The 21,871-nt window shown below is 49.8% G+C and overlaps 1 protein-coding gene and 1 non-coding gene across 12 annotated transcripts in view; both read left to right on the top strand.

Annotated features, from left to right (window-relative positions):
- UBAP2 (ubiquitin associated protein 2) overlaps nucleotides 1-21,871 on the top strand; it is a 120,044-nt gene that overhangs the window by 96,875 nt on the left and 1,298 nt on the right. For 7 of the 11 annotated variants that reach the window (XM_023627472.2, XM_070248764.1, XM_070248763.1 and 4 more), the window contains 15 exons: nucleotides 1,294-1,507; nucleotides 4,289-4,563; nucleotides 5,165-5,334; nucleotides 6,364-6,577; nucleotides 9,585-9,624; nucleotides 11,803-11,986; nucleotides 12,920-12,989; nucleotides 16,939-17,134; nucleotides 17,814-17,905; nucleotides 18,136-18,183; nucleotides 20,612-20,690; nucleotides 20,900-21,105; nucleotides 21,364-21,463; nucleotides 21,543-21,650; nucleotides 21,803-21,870. In XM_023627472.2, coding sequence (XP_023483240.2) covers nucleotides 1,294-1,507; nucleotides 4,289-4,563; nucleotides 5,165-5,334; nucleotides 6,364-6,577; nucleotides 9,585-9,624; nucleotides 11,803-11,986; nucleotides 12,920-12,989; nucleotides 16,939-17,134; nucleotides 17,814-17,905; nucleotides 18,136-18,183; nucleotides 20,612-20,690; nucleotides 20,900-21,105; nucleotides 21,364-21,463; nucleotides 21,543-21,650; nucleotides 21,803-21,870 — 2,064 coding nt within the window. Of the gene's footprint in view, nucleotides 1-1,293; nucleotides 1,508-4,288; nucleotides 4,564-5,164; nucleotides 5,335-6,363; nucleotides 6,578-9,584; nucleotides 9,625-11,165; nucleotides 11,383-11,802; nucleotides 11,987-12,919; nucleotides 12,990-13,625; nucleotides 13,833-14,285; nucleotides 14,601-14,949; nucleotides 15,009-16,938; nucleotides 17,135-17,813; nucleotides 17,906-18,135; nucleotides 18,184-20,611; nucleotides 20,691-20,899; nucleotides 21,106-21,363; nucleotides 21,464-21,542; nucleotides 21,651-21,802; nucleotide 21,871 lie in introns of those variants that run through there. The other 4 variants (XM_070248770.1, XM_070248769.1, XM_023627478.2 and 1 more) reach the window with 4 other exon arrangements.
- Nucleotides 11,073-11,154, top strand: LOC111770261 (small nucleolar RNA SNORD121A). Its single transcript, XR_002803420.1, has one exon. It is a non-coding gene; the product is annotated as a small nucleolar RNA SNORD121A (small nucleolar RNA).

The raw sequence follows: 21,871 nt of genomic DNA, 5'->3' as shown, positions 1-21,871 counted from the left end.
TTGAGGAGCCCTGTGCTAAATGTTACCTGGGGCAAGGCGGTAGTCGTTGTCTTGGTGATTTCACTGTGTTGTAACGTACACGGAAAGTGCCTTTGGTACAATTAGGTGATGCAGGATAGAGATTATGTAGGAAAAGAGAGGAAGAAGAGAAGCATCATCCAAGGAGCCTGCATTGAACACGAGGGCTTGAGCTAGGTTTTGGTGGATGCATAGCGACATAAGAACGTTGGTGGGCAGTGTGAGCAAAGATGCTGGAGTCGTGATTAGTAAGGTCAGCACAGTTGTTCTGATAGGAGCGGATTCGATGAGTGACATGGGACAGCTGCCCACAACCTAAAGTTTTGCTCACAGTGGAGAATTTGGATTTCCTAGGACAATGGAGATACTCCATGCCTTTGGATATTGATAACAGAAATAATTATTTCAACTTTCTGGATGTGGCCTCTTAGGGAATGCAAATCATTTCTGTTTTTGACCTTTTAGATGGTTTTGAAAAGTTATTTTTGACAAAGAACTTATCTTTTCAGAAATATGAATGATCTTGATATGTAAAAATGCAGTTGATCTGTATATTGTGTACTCTGGTCATAAGCCTTCATTCTCTTTGGATCTTGATGTCTGACCTGACAGGACGGATAGGGGAGGTGTGACATTCTTTTGTATACTTATTTATATTTGAGGATATCTGGTTTCTTAGTCATCTAAACAGCTTGAAATAACCACCGCAGCGTCCAGGGCATCTGCTAAGTACACAGATAGCTCCTGTGTAATTCGTGTCTGAGTGTGGAACACTGATGTTTTAAGAAGTGCTGTGACCTGCATTTGATCTTGCAGGGTGACCTCATGGCTGATCTCTGATCTCTTCTGTGACCAAACCTATTCTAATCATTAAAGATGATTACTGTTCCACACATTAAGAAAATACTGTATTTTTGTTTTTCAAGTGTGTATTTGTCATGTAATTCCTGGGATACCCCTTATTTTAAAGAACTATTTTGATTGTAAACTTGTGACATCAATTTTTTAAAAAAAATCAATTTCTTACAATTCAGGGAAACTATTCCCCTTCCTTTTAATCTCTTATATCAGAATCAAGAAGTATTATTGGGTTTATTTAGTCAGATCTTGTTGCATAGTAATATTTTTATGTAGCATTTACTCAGATAAGTCTAACTAATTCAGATATTCTAGGCTATAGTTTTTAAAATCTTTGTGAAAATACTTGGACTGTTTAAAAGCCTAGGGTAGAAATACTGTATTGCTGAGGATTTCTGCTTTTCTTTCCCTTCAAAGTCATCCGTCCTTGGTTCAGGATTTGGAGAGCTTGCACCTTCAAAAATGGCAAACATCACCAGCTCCCAGGTCTTGGACCAGCTGAAAGCTCCAAGTTTGGGCCAGTTTACCACTACCCCAAGTTCACAGCAGAACAGTACGGGTCCCCCCACAACCACTGCTTCTTGGGACCTCAAGCCCTCAGCATCCCAGTCCTCAGTCCTCAGTCATTTTGGTAAGTGTACCTTCTGTGTGCTGTTGCCCCTGGTGAGGACGTGCTGAACCCTAGCAGACGTGTTGACTGGGGACACTAATGTGGACTCTGTTCACAGATGCTGCTCTTTAGTGGAACTTCTGTGGAGCTTCTGAATTAAATCAGTCAGCTTTGTATTGTATAAATACCTGCATTTACTTGTTATTATTAGTACCTACCTTGAAGAGATGTGCAAAAGCATGGTAAAGGCATGCAGATACAAGGAGACAACACTTTGAGTAAATGCCTGGACAGAAGTTTCTGAGCTCTAGTAGAATAGGGTGGTGACACAAGGTGGACTGATGGACAGCATTTTAAATCACACCCTCTGGGTTGCTTTCTCATTCTAACATTTGCATGCATCCACCATGATTTGGTCCAGCCCCACTGTCTGTGGTTTGTAATTTAAAGCCACCATGTCTAAGTTGGGTGTTTTCTAAACTATACTCCCATTGACATTGTGACATTAAAACCACCATTCGCCACCAGTACACACATGCCACCCTATATTATCCATAATCCATATCAGGGCATTACTTTAACCAGAGGGTTGGCTGTCTGGACTGGTTTATGTTGAGGGCATGTGGAGACAGGGAGGCTCTTTTCTCTGCTGAACGAAATGGCTTACTGTTTTGGAATTATCTGAGACTACTCCCAGGTTTGAAGTGATGTCTCCCAAGGAGAGTCATTAGAGACTCAGTGCCCAGGGTTTTTACTGGGGGGCTGTTTATGTAGGTACCCTCTGCCTAGTACGTAGCAACATTCCTTATTCTTAGAAGGAAGGCAGGTGTTCAGCATAAACCACATTGTACAGACAGTCTGGGCATAGAGAGTCACTCTTATCAGTTGGAGTGTTGGCACCATTTGCCTAGAACAAAATTCCATGTTCCCAGACACCAGCCTGGAGCCAATCTTGCAAGCCAGCGTTTCTTATGGAAGCTGTAGGCCTTCTGTGTTAACTTCTTTTTGTACACTTACTAATGAGTGATAGGAGTTTTTCGATTTGAGCATGCTATTCTCATATTCCTTGTAAAGCCTGTTTTTTTTGGTACATGCCTCTCATCAAGTCCGAAAATAGATTCATCTAAGATGGAAATATATTGAGTCATGAGCTGGCAAAGCTTCGATTAGGTTTGCTGCCTGTTTTTGTAAAGGCAGTTTTATTGGACCCACAGCCATGGCCATTCATTGACGTTCTGTCTGTGACTGCTTTCAGTCTACAGGGCAGAGCTGGGTAGTTGCTAACAGGTGGCCTTCAAAGCCTAAAATATTTGCTATCTGGCCCTTTGCAGGAAAAGATTGCCAGCCTCTCTCTTATATGACAGAGGTAGCGTTTCACAACGGTGGTGAAAGTGCGGTTTATTCCTATTGGATATCTGACTGGAAAATGAAGTTGGATTCCTAACTCCCACTCTACAGCAAAATGCCAAAAGGGTCAACTATTTAAACGTAAATAGTGAATTTAGAACAATAATAGAGAAAAACATAGGAAGATTTTGATATACGCTGTGTGAGGTGGACCTTTCTACGTATGACAGGAAGCACCATAACCAAATCAAAAGGCGGACAAACTATGAAAAAATATTTGAAAACCATATTACAGGCAAAGCGCCAAGTTCCTTCATATAGAAAGAGTAGCTAAAAATTCCGGAGACCGACAATGAAGTAAAAAAAACAACGATCAGAGAGGTTGGATGGTGTTCATGGGCAAAGGGCACCTCAGTGTGTGAAACGAGGCTTCTCCTGTCTTGTATCATTTTTATTTGCATCCTTTATGCCGCTTACCACCCATCAAACTAGGAAGGATAAAAGTTTAGTATTAGAGTATTGTTAAAAAGTGTTTGTTTTATCTATGCATAGGAAATTTGAAGTGTTTGTCAAAATTTAAAGCATAGTTACTCTTTGAACCAGCAACTCTGTCCTAGCAACTAATCCTGCAGGTGTACTTGCGCTTGAACAAAGTGTCTCCATAAAAATACACTTAATGCAGCGTTGTTTTACATAGCAAGGAACTGGAAGACCTGTAAGTCCGTTAGCGTAGTACTGGTTTTAGAAAAACGATACCTCTGTAGACTGGGTTACTGTGTAGCCATAAAAATGAAGTAGCCCTTCATACATTAATGTGGAACAGTCTCTGAAACTGAATGGTTTGTGGGGAAGCAAGATAGATATACACACACACCCACACACACACACGTGCACAGGCCATGTATGTGTCTGTATATTGAAACAGTATCTCTGAAGATATTCCAGAAACTTGGGTACAGTGCCTGCCTCTGTGGAGTGGATCTGGGGATAGGTGTGGAAGGATGATTTGTATTTTTCATGTACATTTTCATAACTTTTGGGTTTTGTAATGTCATTTATGTTAGTGAAAAAACAATAAAGTAATTTTCAAAAGTTTAGTACAAAATCCATAAAGCATACAAAAATATAATTCTGTTAGCTAAAGGCCAGATGCATGCTGTCCTTCCCTGCTCCCCACCCCACGTGCTTTAGCACAAACTGTATCTCCTCTCTGCACAGGAGGTTAGGTGCAAACCTACTCGGGCATCCTTTTCCGTTTCTCATATACCACTTATTACGCATCACACACACACGTACCTCTTATGGGACGCGGCTGCAAGATGGTTGGGAGGAACTGGTGGTGACTGTAAGCCTTCGCGCTCAGTGATGGTGGAAGAGAGAGCTCTAAGCCCGTGCTCCTAAATAATTGATTGTTGCTTGCTTTCTTCCCCTTCTCCCCTGTTGCATATTTCATAGACTTCAAATCTCAGCCTGAACCATCCCCAGTTCTTAGCCAGCTGAGCCAGCGACAGCAGCACCAGACTCAGGCAGTCGCTGTTCCTCCTCCTGGGTTGGAGTCCTTTCCTTCCCAGGTGAAACTCCGAGAGTCCGCCCCCAGAGACAGTACCTCCACTGTGAACAAACTTTTGCAGCTTCCTAGCATGACTGTTGAAAACCTTGCTGTGTCTGCCCACCAACCACAGCCTAAACACATCAAACTCCCTAAGCGGCGGATTCCTCCAGCTTCTAAGGTGGGTTTTCTGTTGCAAAGTCACAGTCTCAAAGGTGGATGTATTTTAACATTTGGCTTAAGTGTTGGCTTAGTAAGTCTCATAAGTTGTGATGTGCTGTTTTTCGAGCACATAGTTTACTGCTGTGTGAGGAATCGGCCGTTTCTGAGTGATTGGGTTAACGGGAGAGGGAGTGGGTGTGTGCTGAGGGGCAGACTTAACTGAGTGACTGGATCTGGCTCAGAGAGTCTGCTGGTCTTGTGTATTTAGCTGGGCCCTTAGTAGATAGAGGATGAGTGCTTCTGTGACCAGATAATGCTTTCCTCAAAGGCCCACTCTCCTCCTTCACTCATCCACGTCCCCCACCCCTGGGCTTCCCACTGCTCCAAGAAGCAGTTGGTGGCACTGACCAGACTTCTGTTAACTTTTGAGTTTTCTTGGCTCTTTTCCTTTCTCTCTTTTAAAAATCCTATTGCTTTTTCCTTGCTTTTGACCTCTTGCTCTCTGTTCCTCAGGCCTGCCACGAGTTCCCTGGAAACCTGTCCCCGTTGGGCTCTGCGATAGACCTTTGGGATTTGGAATCCCTGCCCTCTGTTGCTGACGTGATTGCTTTGCTTTTCAGATCCCAGCTTCTGCAGTGGAAATGCCTGGGTCAGCAGATGTCACAGGATTAAATGTTCAGTTTGGTGCCCTGGAATTTGGATCAGAACCATCTCTCTCTGAATTTGGATCAGCTGCAAGCAGTGACAATAGTAACCAGATTCCCATCAGCTTGTATTCGAAGTCTTTAAGGTATACAACTTCCCACTTCTCTGGTTTTGACTGAATTAGAGCCCAAGAAACCACCTGATGGGACAATACACCCTGTGGTAGTGGGTCTGTGCAGCCATCACTGTATCTGGGTGCAGAACTTTCTTTCAGCACCCTGAAAAGAAACGCTGTGCCTGTTAGCAGTCACTCCCCATTTCCCCTCCCTCATCCCCTGGCACTGATCTCTGTCTCTGGATTTACCTCTTCTGGATGTTCATTAACTGGAATCGTGCAACCTGTGGCCTTTTGTCTCTGGCTCCTTTCACTCAGCATTGTGTTTTCGAGGTTCATCCACCTTGTAGCCTGTGTCCATTGTGTTTCCGAACAGTGGTTTGTTGTGCAGATAGAATCGTGTTCTTCATCCATTCATTTTGATAGACATTTAGGTTGTCTCCCCTTTTTGGCTGTTGTGCATCTACTGCTATGAACATTCAGTTACAAAGTTTTGTATGCTTCCACTTCTTTTGGATATACACCTAGGAACTGCTGGGTTGTAGGGTGACTCTTCTGTTTAAGCATATGAGGAACCATCAGACCTTGTCCACAGTGGCGGCAGCATTTTGATTCCTACCAGTAATCTGTGAGGGATGCAATTTCTGCACATCTTTGCCAACACTTATTTTTCTTCAGTGGGATATTTTATAGAGAATCCCCGATTTTACATTTTATTTTATTAATTTTTCTGCTTTCCAGAGCCAAAGCCTGATCTTTGCTTGGGTTCCCTTTCTAAAGATGGTCTCAGACATCTGGAGTCCTTAAAGATTCTTAAGGATTCTTAAAGATGTCCCCCTGCCTGTCAATCAAATTAGGTGTATCTGATTTTGTTGGTGGGGGCGATGGTTTTGAATCATATTTGCATCATTAATACATTTAAAGAATGCAGTAGTATAAATTTGTAATTACAGACATGTGTGTTTAGTTTAGACTATGACAAAGTGATGAAATAGTTTTACTTCTTGAAGCCATGTAGAGTGCCCCAGTGTTACGTCTGACACCTGTTCTTCTCTGTAGTGATTCTCTGAATACCTCTTCACCGATGACCAGTGCAGTACAGAACTCCACCTACACAACTTCAGTCACCACCTCCTCCAGTCTGACCAGCTCAACGCTGAGCTCCGCCAGCCCAGTGACAGCATCTTCCTCCTATGACCAGAGTTCTGTGCATAACAGGACCACATACCAAAGGCCTGGGAGCCCCACGGAGGCAGCCCCAGGAACTATCACGGTGAGCGGTCTTTCAGATTCCTTCTTGTAGAAAATCCTCTTTGGAGCTCAATGTGATGTGTAGTTCGGGAAATTAAGCTTTGTGGATGAGATTTTTCTTGTAGAAATTGGCTAACCTTTGGAGTAGAATCCTTGTAGTTTGCTCAATTTGCTAATAGTGGGCATCTCATTTGAAGCCTGGGTTTCAAGTCCCCACAGCCGGAGTTTGTGGTTGGAGGCCGAAGCTTCGTATAAGGGTGCGCCTGAGATTGTTCAGAGTGGTGTGGATGGGGTAGGAGGGACTGGAGTCTTATCTGTTAGATTTTAGTTTCTTGTAAGGCAAAAATGTTCGAGCATTACTAGTGAGAGCTACTTTGAAGTGTGTATGAGAACATGAAAATAATAAAAACAGTTGAATTGGCTTAGCAGAAATTTGGGTACATTTTTTTTTATTAAATTTCTTTCTGAGATTCTCAGGAGATATTTGTACATCTCAGCTGAAAAGTTTTTTTCTCTCTTCCTTTTATTTTCCATCTTTTATGTAAGATGTTTTCCTCAAGTGTTTGGTGATTCCAGGCCACCTACTTGACACTAGAAGGTTAACTGAGGGCTCTGGCTTATGGGGGTAGCTTGTTGAATGTGGGCTTTGATGTGAGACCGCTCAGGCAGGCTGTTTCTTTGGGGTGGGGAACTCCTCTGTCAGCCTCTTTGGGCCTTTTCTTTTCTTTTTTTTTTTTTGAGGAAGATTAGCCCTGAGCTAACTACTGCCAATCCTCCTCTTTTTGCTGAGGAAGGCTGGCCCTGAGCTAACATCCATACCCATCTTCCTCTACTTTATACGTGGGATGCCTGCCACAGCATGGCTTTTGCCCAGTGGTGCCATGTCTGCACCCGGGATCTGAACCGGCGAACCCTGGGCCGCTGAGAAGAGGAACGTGTGAACTGAACCGCTGTGCCACCGGGCTGGTGCCCCTCTTTGGGCCTTTTCTGTTGAGCGTTTTTAGGTTCTCCCTGGACTGTTCTTCCAGTCTTCCCTGCAGGGCCTCTGCTTGTGTGTCAGTGTCTTAATGGCCTAGTGGGAAGAGAAGGCTGTGTTGGAATATTCGTTTTGTCTACACTGACTTGATCATCTGTTTTTACAGTAACCCCTGACCGTGTGTTACCCTTTTAGTGATGTGTAGAGCCTGTGGGAGAAGGTGGGAAGGGGTCTCCACCCTGCCGTGTAGAGTGTGGGGCGGGGGTACCTGGTTCTGTGCAGCCTTTAAGCAAGTCCTGCTACGTTTAGCCCTGCCTCCACTCCACTTGCACGGTTATCTTGTCTAGATAAGTACTGAGTTGCTTGGCACGGCGCTTTGCTGTAAGTTCCCTACTGCTGGCCTAGGGTTTGGCTTTACCAGGTTGGCTATGGCAGTTACCATTCTGTATATGCTTTCTAGTGTACAAAATTTTGTTGCTATCGTTTTTTTCACCTGTGTTTGTCTTTCTAGGTTTACATATTTTTAAAAAAGCCCCATAGTCTTGATCTGTCATCTTTAACAAGAAGTTTATTCTTGTGTTTTCCAATATGGTAACCGCTAGAAACATGTAGTAGTTTGCTTACATTAAATAGACAATTAGAAGTTCAGTTCCTCAGATGCACTAACCACATTTTAAATGCTCGATATTTACATATGGTTAGTGGCTGCAGTCTAGGACTGTGCACATAGAGAATATTTCCATTATTGCAGAAGGTTCTCTTGGGCAGTGTGGTCTGTCGTTTCTAGAACATCAATCAGACTGTACCGTCAGCCCTGAATCTCTGTCATCTCTGCACCTTCGCATCCCAGCTCTGACTCTGCCTCTGGTCCTGCCCATCCACATCTCTGCTCGGCTCCTTCCTTGCTCAGCTGGTCAAATGAAAACTCCGGCAGATTTCTCGTCTTGCTGACCATTTCATACTTCTCTTTAGTTTTCTACTTTTGTTCTCACTGTCTTCTGTGTAGAATTTCTGCCATCCCAAAGGACGTGGCTTCTGTGTTGTCAGTAGGTTCATTGTTTGTGTTTTAAAAGTGATTTTCAAGGTCGAATGAAATATTCCTAAGATCTGTTCTCGTTTTCTATTCTTGCGTCTGGTGTCGTTTTGAGAAGACTTTGTATGTCAGGCTTTGTGCTGTTCAGGAGGCACATGCTCGATGCCGGGTGTGTATGCTGAGTGAGCCATGACCTGGTTTAGAGGGAGGCGGAAGAACAGGACCTGGATTGCTCCCACCCATCTGCGTCTATTGTTGGATAAATACTGAGTGAAATGAAATACTATGTGGAATCGTGTGATACTGTTCATACACTCTCTGAGCCTCGTAAGCTCCATTGCCAGTCACTCTATGCCGTGGCTCCCCCGCTCAGTCTGGACGCAAAAGGTTTCCTTGTGAGGGCACCTCCTGTGTGTAGGCTCCAGTGAAGTGCCTTGGGGTTGTCTCAAACAACTTGTTTTCAGATTCTGCTCTTTTTGGGACTACCACGCTGTCCTAACACACTCTTTGCCCACATACTTGAGAAAAATCACATTTAAAGTAACATCTCTTTTTCTCTGAGAACCATTTTGCTAATAATATAAAACATGATAATTCCTTGTATGAAAGTTATCTTGGTTATAATTTGGAAACATTTTCTTTCTTACATGATTGGTACTCAGGAGACAGAATGTGCGTGAGACAGAAAGGCTTGTGGTGATTCTGATACAGTGAGAGTTCTAAGCCCGTTGTACTGCTTAATACGTTTTAGGACTTTCATTGCTTCTTGTGATTCGGGTCTTATGCTGTATCCTTGTAACTTCTCTAAATACCCTATCTGGTTTTCAGAAATGTCAGCTACTTGGGATTTATTAAGAATTTTTATATTGCTTCTCCTTTTATTAAAAAACAAAATAAAACAGATCATTGTCCCTTGATTAATCTGTACTTCATATGTTTGTGGCTAAATCCCCATAGAAAGTCATCTGGGTTTTCATTTGATTTTGTGGATTGACTTACGTTCTTTTCTCTTCTTTGTAGAATGGACATGGTGGTGGTCGGAGTCAGCAGACTGTAGACAGTAAGTATGGAAGCTACCTCTTCTTGTCATCGCTGGTGGGAACCAACCAGAAAAAGAGCATAACTTACGATGTTCCGGGAAAACAATAGGCCAGGGGCTAATTCTGCAAAAATAGTCCTTTTACCTTTTTTCCAATAGCTACTTCTGATCCATCATTGGCATCATTTCTTTGGCAGGGTTTAGAAGTTCAGCTAGAGCTTCCACGTGACCAGGTTGTAGCTGGCAGGGTTAGTAGAAATGGCATAGCCGCAGCAAGGAGCAATGGTCTCATAGTGTTCTGCCCTAGTCACACTGCACCCCGAGTGTAGACTGCAGTATGGATTTGAAGGTACTTTGCTCAGAGGCGCAGGTTCCAAGATGGTTACAGGGCTCTCACTCCAATAATGTGAAGGACTTTTAGAGCAAAAATGAGTGTGCTAGTTCAGGAAAGACATGCTCATTTCCTTCAGGGTCTGACGGACGAATGTGAGGAAGAGGGATAAAATTTTGCTCACTGTAAACACTTGAAAGGAAGTGAGGGGACCCCGCCCCCCAACTCGTCCAGCACAGTGGTCGCTGAGATGGTGCAGGTGAATCTTCAGTGGCAGTTCCCTTCCTTTGTTCTTGGCTGGCTCATCTGTGATTGTTGATGGTTTCCGTTCACCATTCAGCAAAGTGAATGAGGATCCGCGATGAGGGTGTGGAGGCCAGAAAGACTCCTCTTTCCTTTAGGAGTTTCTCAGGGTGGACGTGGGGTTTAACCAGACCAGGAGTGGGCTCAGTTGGAGCTGAAATGACATGTGATTTTCTGGAGTTGGTTTTGGTTTCGCTGGGCTGCCAGAGCTTTTTAGAGATAGTTGGTAGCTCTGAGAACGTTGGCTGTTAGAAGAAGTTCTCATCCCACCAGCTTTGGTGGCAGGCTTCTTTTGTCTAGACGTGGGGTCCAGCATAAATAGAGGTATGCTAGGTTACTGGAGATTTAAAATGAGATATGGAATGTCTGGAAAACAGTGTGCATTTTAGATAGGTTTTTATCTCCCATACTCTCTTCTCCACCCATTTCTCTCTCTCTCTCTCTCTCTCTCTCTCTCTCTCTCTCTCTCTCTCTCTCTCTCTCTCTCTCACTCACACACACACACACACACACACACACACACACACACGTTCCTTGACAGGCTTTCTGTGCACCTGTTATCAATGTGATCCAAGACCCAGGGAGGTAGCTGGGGTCTGAGTTTTGGGTCAGGGGCGTCTGTGATGTCTTCATCTGGTTGCTGTAAGAACAGGTGCCATATTTGGAATAGACTGTCAGGAGTGTAACGACTGCTCTGAGAACCCACCAGGCTATGTGGTGACCCTGTAGCCGCCTATGTTTGTTTTCGAATTGCCCTTCCTTTTAGAGACGAGTGTGTTTTCCACTGGGCTCCCAGGGACTCCTGCAGGAAGTGTAGGTTGCTCCTCCTCCCTGACTGGAAAAGACGATGATGCTTTACTTCCAAGCACATATCTGAGTTGTATGTGTGGATATCACTAAAACTGAGTCTTTTCTGCCGCCAGGATTGATTGCATTCACGTTCTTTGGAAAAGCCTACTAAGCGCATTCATGTGCTCTGCGGTTTGTTCCGTTCGGCACACACAAAGGAATGCTGCCTGTGCATTTGAAGGCAGGTCTTGGCCAGCAGGTGTGCATCCGTGCAGAATTGGGGCATGTGTACGATCCACAGTGCACCTGGGCTCTCAGCCCCCGCCTGCCCTCAGTTGGCTGTGAGCTTCCACAAGGTCAGCCTGAGTTGATAGAAGCAGAGACCTAACCCGTGGGGGTCTTGGCCCACCAGCGTTTCCCTGTCCCTTGTTGTGCCTCTTGAGGAACATCTGCCTCGCTTTACAGTCCCACGTGTTGGTCTCTGGGCCTCTCACCTTTGCTGGATGCGGCTCAGGGTCAGGTTCCTCTGGTTGAGAGAAGTTCATCTGCATCACAGGACAGTTTATGATTATAAAGACGTCATTGCCTGCTCTGTTCCTGAGTCCTGTGTATCTGACGGTTGCGTGTCCTTTTGCTAGTCGTGACATGCTTGGGCATTTTCCCTGGGGAATGTAAATTTGTATATGTTTCAGCCGAGCCCAACATGTCACAAGACATTGAGCATATTTCAGATACTCCTGGTTGGTTCCGGAGCTAAACAGATCTGTTTCTTACAGCTACTTCATCCGTTCCAGCTCCAAAGACAACAGATTCTCCCTCCGCCCTCCCATCTGTGGGCTCCCTGCCCAGCACCACCTCCTGCACTACGCTTCTGCCCTCCGCCTCCCAGCACACTGCCACTTTGCCCTCCTTGTCCCAGCCTGGTGACTTGTCCAGCAGCCCCCTCTCTCAGCTTAGCAGGTATGGGGAAAATATGGGTCCAGAATGAGAGGCACACTGCAGCAAAGTCCTGGTTCCCTAATAGGGAGCTCTCCCCAGGAAGAAAACCCACTCGTTGCCCCAGCACGGCATCCTGGCCTTTGTATTAATGCTCTAGCACAGGCTTGGGCTGAGTGGAGTCTCAGAAACACCAGACATGAAAACCTTGCCTGCTTGTAATGCTTCTGCTGTCACACGGCACTGGGGCCCCTGGGAATGGGGTGGAGCCAAGGGGTCACTGCTCCTATCCTTTGACCCTCAGGAGGGGCCCCAAGCCTCGCCTTGCTCTCCTTCAGCTCTGGGCCCATGTCACTGGGCCATGGAGTGAGAATGGTGTTGGGTTTCTGAGCAGGTCTCTGACTTGCACTTGTCATGGCTTCAGAGATCCAGTTACCAGAACAGGGGCTGGGAGCATGGGTGCTGTTTGGTCCTCTGTCTGTGTCTTCTGAGTTGAGGTCACCTCTTTCTTCCTTTAGCCAGGAGCAAAAGCGTTTGATCTGAATTCTGGATTTGATAGGAATTCAGGCTCTGACTCTGGCATGTGGGTTGAATGTAGGAACTTTCTTCCCTCACACACAGACTTAACGGGGTCTCCAAGGCTGGCAGTGTTCTTAGTGCAATGCTGTTCTTAGTTTTACAGTCTAAAGAGCAGATGGTTATAGTTGACTGAAGCTGGCTTTGGAGGTTTCCAGGCCAGGATGTCCCAGATACTCATGGCAAGTGACCCTTTAGATCATTTCTAACCAGGAGAACACCTGAACTGGGCTCCAAGTTGATAAGGAACGATGGGTGTGAAGCAGGGGCTTCCCTGGAGGGGACGGGGCAGGCTTATATCTAGCCCACCGAGGCACGTGGGCCCCATGCCTGTGGAGTGGCAGGTGGGATGGACACGTGGTGCTCTGTTTTGTCTTCTAGTTCACTCTCCAGCCATCAGAGCAGCCTGTCCTCTGCGCACGCAGCACTCTCCTCCAGCACGTCACACACAGTAAGTGTCCTCTGGGCTCCCTCCTCCAGCAGCCTGCCCAGCCAGTAGTCACACGCAGGGGCTTTAGTTTGTGGATTTGACTATCTGAGATCATCTTGAATTGCGTGGCTGTCTCAACCTAGGTACGTGGTTTGAGCTGTTGATTTCCTAGGCACCATGGAGGACGTCTTGCTTCCTAAGTTCATGCCTCCATGGAGGAATTCCTTCTCCAGACCAGATGTGTGATGGGCAGGGCTGTCGGTTGGTGAATTTGTTCCCAAGAATTTGCTGAGCTCCCTGTTTGTTATAGGAGACCTTTCTACCTGGCAGGGTTGGTTTTGTTTTCTGGGCTTGTTGGTTGAGGTATTTGCAGGCTCTTTAGAGGAAAGTAGGCTGCCGGCTCCTTGCTAACTGCAGCTGGGGTTCCGCTCAAAGTCAAGTTTAATCGAGAGCGCTGTTCCTGGGTAGCCCTGTTACTTTGTGAAGGCCGTTGTGGAGAGAATGCCTGAAGTTCTGGAAAAGGGACAGCTCACATGAGGAATACCCGTCCTTTGCCACGTGACACGCACACGTCCCTCTCTGAGACTGACAGCCTGGCTCTTGGCCCAGTCAGTGTAGCTGCATTCCGGCCTGTTGGTGGCCGTGGGGACTTTCCTTGTTGTGGTCTTAGGTGTTCTGTGCATCTTTCTTGCGCCGTCTCTGGCTGTCTTCCCCAGCTCAGAGGCAGAGACTTGGGGAAGCTTGATATTGAGGAAGGAAGTCTGGCGTGTGGACACGAAGGATAGACGCACAGTGCGGTGCGGCTAGGAGCCGAAGGGGAACCCTGGATGGCGGTTACTGGAGTGTGGCTCCCCGAGCTGTGAGGTGGGGAGCATGGTTTCCGTGGTGGGGCCAGTCTGGATTGGGGTGGACAGAGGACTGAGCGGTCGTGAGATGGCGAGGAGGCAGGGTGTGGGGAGGAGACTTAACGAAAAGCCAGGAGAGACTTGAGCATAAAGATTGGTGGGAAGAGGGTGCTGGCGAGAACACAGTGTCCCTCTCCCGGGAGACAGGAGGCTTCTGGCAGGGCTGGGGGAGATGGGCCCTGCGGCAGGAGGGGCTTAGAGTACAGATGAACAGGGCAGTCAGGTAATTCGGGAAAGGTGTTTCCTCTGAAGAAGAGCTCAGGCCATTTTCCGCAGAATGAGCTGATGGAGCAGGGTCAGTTCTCTCCCTCCCTCAGGATCTGGCTAACCCTGTAGCTTTCAAACTGTAGTTTTCCACGTGAAATCTTACGCATAATTCTTTGTCATAAATACATGGCCACCGTCTTCATAGCCAAGCACAGTGTGGATGCCTCTGCCCTTGGAGGAAGTGCCTGCCCACCTGCGTGTGCCTCCTGTCTGCTGGTGGGAGCCGTAAGCTGTGCCTGTCGTGAGCACTGGGCAGCTGGCCTCCTGTCCCCAGGCACTGGTGTGCTGGGTCCCAGTGCTGTTGCTTGCAGGGCTTAGCTGCGCTCCGTGTCTTAGCAACAGACTTCAGATCAGACACCCGAACGGCCACAGCCAGAATTGCCTTGTCTGGGGATCCCACATTCATCGCTGTGACAGAATTGCCCCGTTGCTCAGACAGTCGTGGCTCAGTAACGAGAGGGTAAGAGAGAAGTACTGTGGAGGTCTGTCTCCGCCTGCTTCCTTCTGCCCCTCTCCCTCCCATTTTCTTCATCCCCTAGAATGCGTTGTAACCCATAAAATAGAAAATGCACTCTCACAGTCACTTTCCCTCTTCCTTTGGCCTTTGTTCTTTTGTTTTTTCCTTAAGATAAAGGGGAGTATTCCATACATAATGTCCTTCAACATCTCCACTTATGTTGAAACATAGAGTTCCTTGTTCTTTTTCCCTAGCTCTACTGCATACATTATTTAATCAGTCCTCCACTGGTGGAACTTGAGGGCCATTTTCAAGTCTGGATACTAAAACGTTGCCTTCGATAACCTTCTAGGTATGTCATTTCGTGCGTGTGGCTGTCTGGAGAGTAAATCCTGGAAGTGGAATCACTAGGTATTTGTTACTTTATATGAGTTGCCAGATTGCTCTGCACAGTGATTTTGACCTGTCCCCTGACCGCTGGCAGTGACTGGGCTGCCCTGTTTCCCCACCGCCTCCTGAAATTGTGTTAGCGAATATTCGTGTTTTTCCAGTGTGTGAATAGGAAAAGGACCTGGCAGGATAGTCTTTAATTGAATGAGGTTGAACATCTTTTCTACGTATCACAAAGCCATTAGATTTTGTTTTCAGTGAGCTGCTTCTGTTGTTTGTGCCTTGTCCTGCCGGGTCCTTGGTGTTGATTTCCAGGCACTCTGTACTGGGGAGACTAGTCAGTGGCCCTTGGTGCTGGGAGGTGCAGGTGTTTCTCCTGGGTCTGTCATGTCGTTGTTGATTTTTATGTAGTCAGCTACTTCAGTCTCGTCTTTCATAGTCTGTCATAGTGTTTCCCACGTCAAGGCGGTGCAGGGATCTCAGGCTGCTCTCCCGCGCGTCCTCGTGGAAGGCTGGGGGCAGCTGTTCTCCTGGGCCCTTCTCAAGGAGCTGACTGCCAGCCACACTGGATGGATGGAGCGCATGGTTTCAGGGGGCGTGGTGTGTTGTTAGGCCAGCCCCTGATCACCCTAACAGATTTGGGAGGTGAGGGCAGAGACAGGAGCCCTGTCAGGGTCAGCTGGAGGCAGGAGAGGCTTGCTGGGTGACTCGAGTTCCCTTCACCAAGTCAGGAGCTAGTTCTCTAGCAAACTGCTCTTCGGTGGATTCCCCCACTCCCCAGACTGCAGAAGGTTCACTTTTTGTCCAGTGGTTAAAAGGTTGAAAAGTCCAGTGACCAGTGACGCCTTGGCACAGTGGTCAGAGCTGTTCCCGATTCTGTGGCGGGTGGTCCTGGGTGGTAAGCCTGCCTCCGTGCAGAGGGCTGTGGAGGGGGTGCCGGGGCTGGCCAGCACGGCCTTCGCCCTCTCCCGGAACTCTCCTTACCCTGGGTCTTTCTCTCTAGGCTGAAGGACAGGAGTCCTGGGACACCCCAGGAGACCATGATTTTTCTTGTCTTCCCCTTGCTGAACTGATTCTGGTTGATAGGGCAGCTTGTGGGGCCGGGACCTGCACAGAGCCGTCTGTGTGACAGGAGGCGCCCCTCTCCTGGGGCTCCCTGTTCTTCGACTTCTCCTCCAGGAGTTTCCAGGCTTCCTTGTTCTGGACATGTTCTGGTTGGAGGCTGGTCTGTCCTACAGGGCCATTTCCTCCCACTTCAGGCCTTGCTTTGCCCCAGCAGGTGTGTCTCCTCCCCCAACCCCTCAGCCCTCGAAGGCCTTCCTGGTCCCGTGTCACTGGCTGGAGTTGAATAGCTGGGTAGGATTCTGGCAGGAACTCATTCTGTTCAGGGCTTTCTGCGGGATTTCACCCTTCCTAGGGCAATCCTGTCCAACAAGCGTAGGGGTGCGCCATACCCTTCTACGCAGGCCCTCGTGGCCTGCAAAGTGTCACCAGGTTCTGGAGCAAAGGCCTCAATTGGCCACCTGTGACTTTCATCAGATCACAGTAGCTAAGAAGCCCAAGAGGGCTCTGACCGGGGCAGTCTGTGGCCCCATGTCAACTCTCCTGAGACGGCCTGCTTTTCTGTGAGGGGACTTCTCACCTCTTATTTGGATGGTCTGTGTTCATTTCTGATTTAAGATTTACCTGGGGTTTCTGTGCCTCGTTTCAGATCCCAAAGCACGAGCAACTTTAAGGAGTTTTAGGAGGGTTTTGGTCATAAAACTCCATTTTAATAGTCTTGATACTCAGGTTATGAGTTGTGTCCCGATGGCCTTGTCTGGCTGCAGTGTGAGGGCCACAGAGCCCCCATGTCGGAGTCTTGAGACTGCAGGCCCCAGTGCCAGGCTGGTTCTCGCACCCCCGTGCTTTGCCCCCAGGTCCATGTGTCCTGGCTTTTTTGTTTTGCCAGCATGCGAGCATGGAGAGCACCCCTTCTCTCCAGTCCTCAGCCACCTTCTCAACAGCAGCCACATCCGCCTCGAGTGCCGTGTCCTCAGGGCTCAGCCTGCCGAGCAGCGTGAACGCAGTGAACAGCCTCTGCCTGGGTGGGACCACCATGAGTGCCCCCAGCAGCAGTACCCGGGCCACACCCTTGGTGACCTCAGGTGTGTGCTTCAGAAACCTTTCCTGCCCACCCCCTACCGCTTGATGGTTCACGCTTCCCAGGGACAATGCCCAGAGGTGCTGCCATGGCCACGAGCATTGGAGATCAGCTAGGGGAGCTCGGCTGACATGGGGATGGGTGAGGTTGGTCTTTGGGCAGACTCCCCCTGGGCAGGATTTCTGGCAGCCTTTGTGCTTCCAGCTCCTGTCTTTTCTGTCCTCACTCATCCCTGGAGCCGAGATGACAGGGTGACATGGAGGGGCCAGGGAGCAGCTATTATGGGCTCCTCCTGGCCACTTTGTGTGGCTGCTTGCCCATCAGCCAGTCCTGGCAGTCTGTGGCCAAGCAAACTGCGGTTTGGTGAAACTGCTCAAAGCCCCTTCAACACAGCCCGGCCCACTGCCGGCCTGCCTTCTGTTCTAGGAAGCAGATTCAGTGCAGTGTGACCTTCAGGAGTGGGTGGGCGCGGTGTTGGGGCCAGAACCCTCTGATGTGGAAACAGCCTGGACGTGGTGACACGTGCTCTCTGCCTCCCCCACTTCCTGGCAGGGCCTGTGTGTCTCAGCTGCTCCCTCCCCTCTTGGTCGTGAGGCTTCTGGGGTAGCACAGTGACAGGGAGCTCAGCCCCTGGCCCCACAGGAGCTGAGGAGTCTCACTCTGTTTGATTTTTGCCTTTACAGGCAAAGCACCCCCCAACCTGCCCCAGGGGGTGCCACCCCTGCTGCACAACCAGTACCTCGTGGGCCCCGGAGGACTGCTTCCCGCCTACCCGGTGAGTGTACCAGGGAGGCCCTGACCACTGGCTGCCCTGGCCTCGGGCTGGCACCCAGAAAGGGGGCCTTGGGTTGCTGCTGCTCGGATCCCTGTATTTCTCCCCATCTAGACTCCATCAAGGGAGGGCATCTTCCCACAGCAGCTGAGCCAGCTTTTGGGCCCCACGTGGACTTCTGGGGGATGGTCTGTGGTGTGTGGTCCCTGACACCCTTTCTGGTTCTCACACAGATCTATGGCTACGATGAGCTCCAGATGCTGCAGTCCCGGCTGCCAATGGTAAGTGGGATGTGGCAGGGGGCTTCAGGCTCTTTCACATGTCCTTCCTCCCTTGGCCTTGAATGCTACCCTGCCTGGCCCTCAGGTCCTCCCTCAGCACCACAGCTGAGGAAGATGCTTCCTTTCAGTGGTGGTGCCTGGGTGACTATAGCCTGGGCATGTGAGTGGTGTCACATGCTCATCCCTGGGGAACTTGAAGACCACTAGGCCCTGGGGCCCTGGTAGGCAGTGCCCCTACTAAATCTGGGTCCTTCTCTTCCCCCACTCCCCTTCCCCATTTCTTAAAAGAAAACCCATATGACACAAGACGTGGGGTGGGTTACTGCCTCTAGAGTTTTTATAGTCTTCTCCTTTGAAGTGCCATTCAGTGTCTTTGGCATCTAAAGTGGACATTAGTGATGCTTGTGATGGCAGCATTGCTCTTCTGCCCCCAGCTGAGCAGCTGGAGCTGACCGTGGTTAAGGGCCCATCTGGGTCTGGCCTGCCATCTCTGTTTGCAAGCATGCTGGCCCCAGGATCTCCCTGGTTGCTGCAGCCTCACTCTTAGGCCAGGGCTGCATCTCTATTCTGACCCTTGTGACCAGGAGGAGGCCCTGGGCCTTCCCTGGGGTGGCCCTGTGGCCAGGCCTGCAGTAGTGGAGGGGTGCGGCAGGAGGCGTGCTCCCTGCCCCAGCTGCCTGCGGGCTCCTGCATCACCATTCCCTTCTTGGTCTGACATTGCCCAGACTCCTAATAATTTTCAGCAGCCCACGGCATCTGTCATATTATTGGAGAGTAAAAACCTTCTGGGACATTGGCACCCCTTCACTGGATGTGGTCTTTCCTATTCCCCAAGAAGGGATTTCCTCCCCAGTGGGGTGTCCTTCCTTAGACGACTCCTCGTGAGTGTTGCCCCCTCCTCTGCCTGGCCACAGAGAGCTCAGGGAGCTGCAGGTATCACTCGCACTCCCAGGCCCAGTGGCTGAAGCTCTTGTCTCTCAGGAGAACTCTTCTCCGTCTGCTGACGTATTTCCAGAGGCAGAGCTGCTGGTAGCTGGACGACCCTTCCCCTCTGTGCAAACCAGGAGCCCATCCTACTGTTCCCCAATGGCCTGCTGGACTCGCCAGCCGCTACCCATGTCCCCAGAGGGCTCAGAAAGGATGTTGAAGACATGATGGCAGATTTCTAGAGTGGTTAACAGAACTTAGGGTCTCTGGGGATGTCTGAGCCTTAGGGCTTTGAAGGGGAACTGGAAGTGGCCCGAATCCCCTTAACGCTCATGAGGGAATCTTGCAACCATCTGGTTCAGGAGCCCCAGGCATCAGAGAAATAACATAACATATATAACATAAGACGTGGATATAACATAAGACGTGGTCCTGAGTGAGTCTGCACAGGTCCTGGCCAGAGGCCCCCAGCAGTGGCTCAGTGGGATCCCAGCCCTGAGAGTCATCCTGCCTCTTGTTTCTTTTATCATTTTGTGCCTTGGAAGAAATTCCCTGGGAGCCTGCCTCCTGAGATCCCTTGTTCTCATTTTCCCCTCTGGTGGTGTATTAGCCTTTGGCACTTTTGTGCCTAGTTCCTGCCTTTGGATTTTCTTCTCTTCTGTGAAAGAGCTCCTCCTCCTGGGCTTCTCTAGGCCTGTCCCGAGGTGTGTCTTAGCAGCTTAGTGCTTTCCTAGTCCTGCTGCCTCCTGGGGTTCTGGGCTGAGGATGCTCTGGGTTTCCTGGAGGTTACTTGGAGATACGGGCTGGAGGAGGGTGTAGGGTGGCTGCTTCTGCTTGTGGCCAGGCGCTGTTGCCCATGAAGAAAGCAGGACGGCTTTCTCTTGGCTCGGACGCCAGGGTGCAGTGTGTGTCAGACCTCCACTGTGTTCTGCCCTCTTGGCGGCCACACTTCCCGCAGCTCTTGTGCCATGTCCGTGTTGCCAGCACAGAGCGGATGGGGAGAGGCCAGTTCAGGACCTTACCTGGGGGCCTGCTTGCGCCTCTTCCTACCTGGCATTGCTGCCCTGATCCCTGTTAACCCTTTTAGGCACCTCCTCTCCTGCTGGCTCCTTTTCAGGTTTCTACCGTCCAGTCAACTTTCCTAGCAGCTCTTTAGAATCTCTTACACAGGAAGAGCCAGTCGAGTTGGTTTGGCCTGTGGCATTGGCAGCATCCATCTGCGGTGTGAAATGGATGTGTGAGATTGGGCCTCCAGTAGCTCTGCCTGCAGAAGGCTGAGGGATGGGGCAGTGTGTCTGCATGCCCTGTGGCTGCCACACTGCACAACTCCAGTGGGCATCGTTTGCTTTAGGTTCTCTGTGAGAGCTGCCTGCTGGAGGTGTGCGTGTGATGTCCCAGCAGTCCAGTCTGTCCCGGGAGCGCCTGTGCTGCCTGCTGGGTCGGCTGTCCTGGGAGCAGGGCGAGGCCATTCTGCTGATTGAGCCTCCCTGGTCTCTCCTAGGATTACTATGGAATTCCCTTTGCTACGCCCACAGCCCTTGCCAGCCGAGATGGGAGCCTAGCTAATAACCCATATTCAGGTTAGTCTGTTCAGGGGGTGAGGAGTGGGCGGCACGGGCCTGTAGCTGATCCCACGAGTCTGGAAACACAAGCAGAAGGGCTGAGAGAGGCCTGCTATCTTTTCTTTGTTGTGTTGGGAGCCAAACTGTTCCTGTTTGCAGGAGTCAGTCTGGCTTTTTTCCTGGTTGGATAAGGAGCAGTGACTGAAATCAGTGCTCTCTTCTCCTAGGTGATGTCACAAAGTTTGGCCGAGGAGACTCTGCATCCCCTGCGCCCCCCACCACACTGGCTCAGCCCCAGCAGAGCCAGTCCCAGGCCCACCACACAGCCCAGCAGCCCTTCCTGAATCCCGCGCTGCCACCTGGCTACAGCTACACTGGCCTCCCCTACTACCCAGGCGTGCCCAGTGCCTTCCAGTATGGGCCCACCATGTTTGTGAGTATCTGTGGGGCGTGCTGTTCCAGCTCCGGGGAGCAAAAGCAGGGAGGGAGGCGATCCCAGGCAGTCCCCCGTGGCCTTCAGGAATGCTTAGACGGGGGCGGGGGTCCTTCCCATCTGTTTGTAGATCCAGCATATGTTGCACGAAGGAGCACAGGGCCCTTGTGATTGTGCCACCTGCTGCCCGAGGCTAAGCCAGGGGTACCTGGCCCCCCACCTCCGTTCCTCCACTAAGGCCTCTTCTTGCCTCGCCAGGTCCCTCCGGCCTCAGCCAAGCAGCATGGTGTGAGCCTCAGCACCCCCGCCGCCCCTTTCCAGCAGGCTGGTGCTTACGGCCAGCACAGCTACAGCACAGGTGAGGGGCGCTCCCAGCGTGGAGAGCCGCAGGAGGACAGGCTCGCCTCGCTCACATGCCTCTTGTCCCTGCCTGCTAGGTTATGATGACCTGACCCAGGGGACAGCCGCAGGAGACTACACCAAGGGTGGCTATGGTGGATCATCGCAGGCCCAAAACAAGTCTGCAGGTTCTGGGCCTGGCAAAGGTAGCGTCTACCCCTCCTCTCCGGACGGAGGCCCCAAGTAGTTGTCTCCTAGCCTGGCTCCTTCCCAGGCATGGCTCCCCCACCGCGCCCTGGAGGCAGGGGAGGCTGGAGCTGGGACCAGCTGCTGTGGGAACAACTGCTTTCCCTCCTAGGAGTGGCCGTGTCTTCAAGCACCACGGGCCTGCCTGACATGCCTGGTTCTGTCTACAACAAGACCCAGG

This window comes from Equus caballus, chromosome 23 (assembly GCF_041296265.1).
Source record: "Equus caballus isolate H_3958 breed thoroughbred chromosome 23, TB-T2T, whole genome shotgun sequence".
In the NCBI taxonomy this organism is placed as follows: domain Eukaryota; kingdom Metazoa; phylum Chordata; class Mammalia; order Perissodactyla; family Equidae; genus Equus; species Equus caballus.
This window is presented reverse-complemented; position numbering and strand designations above follow the sequence as displayed.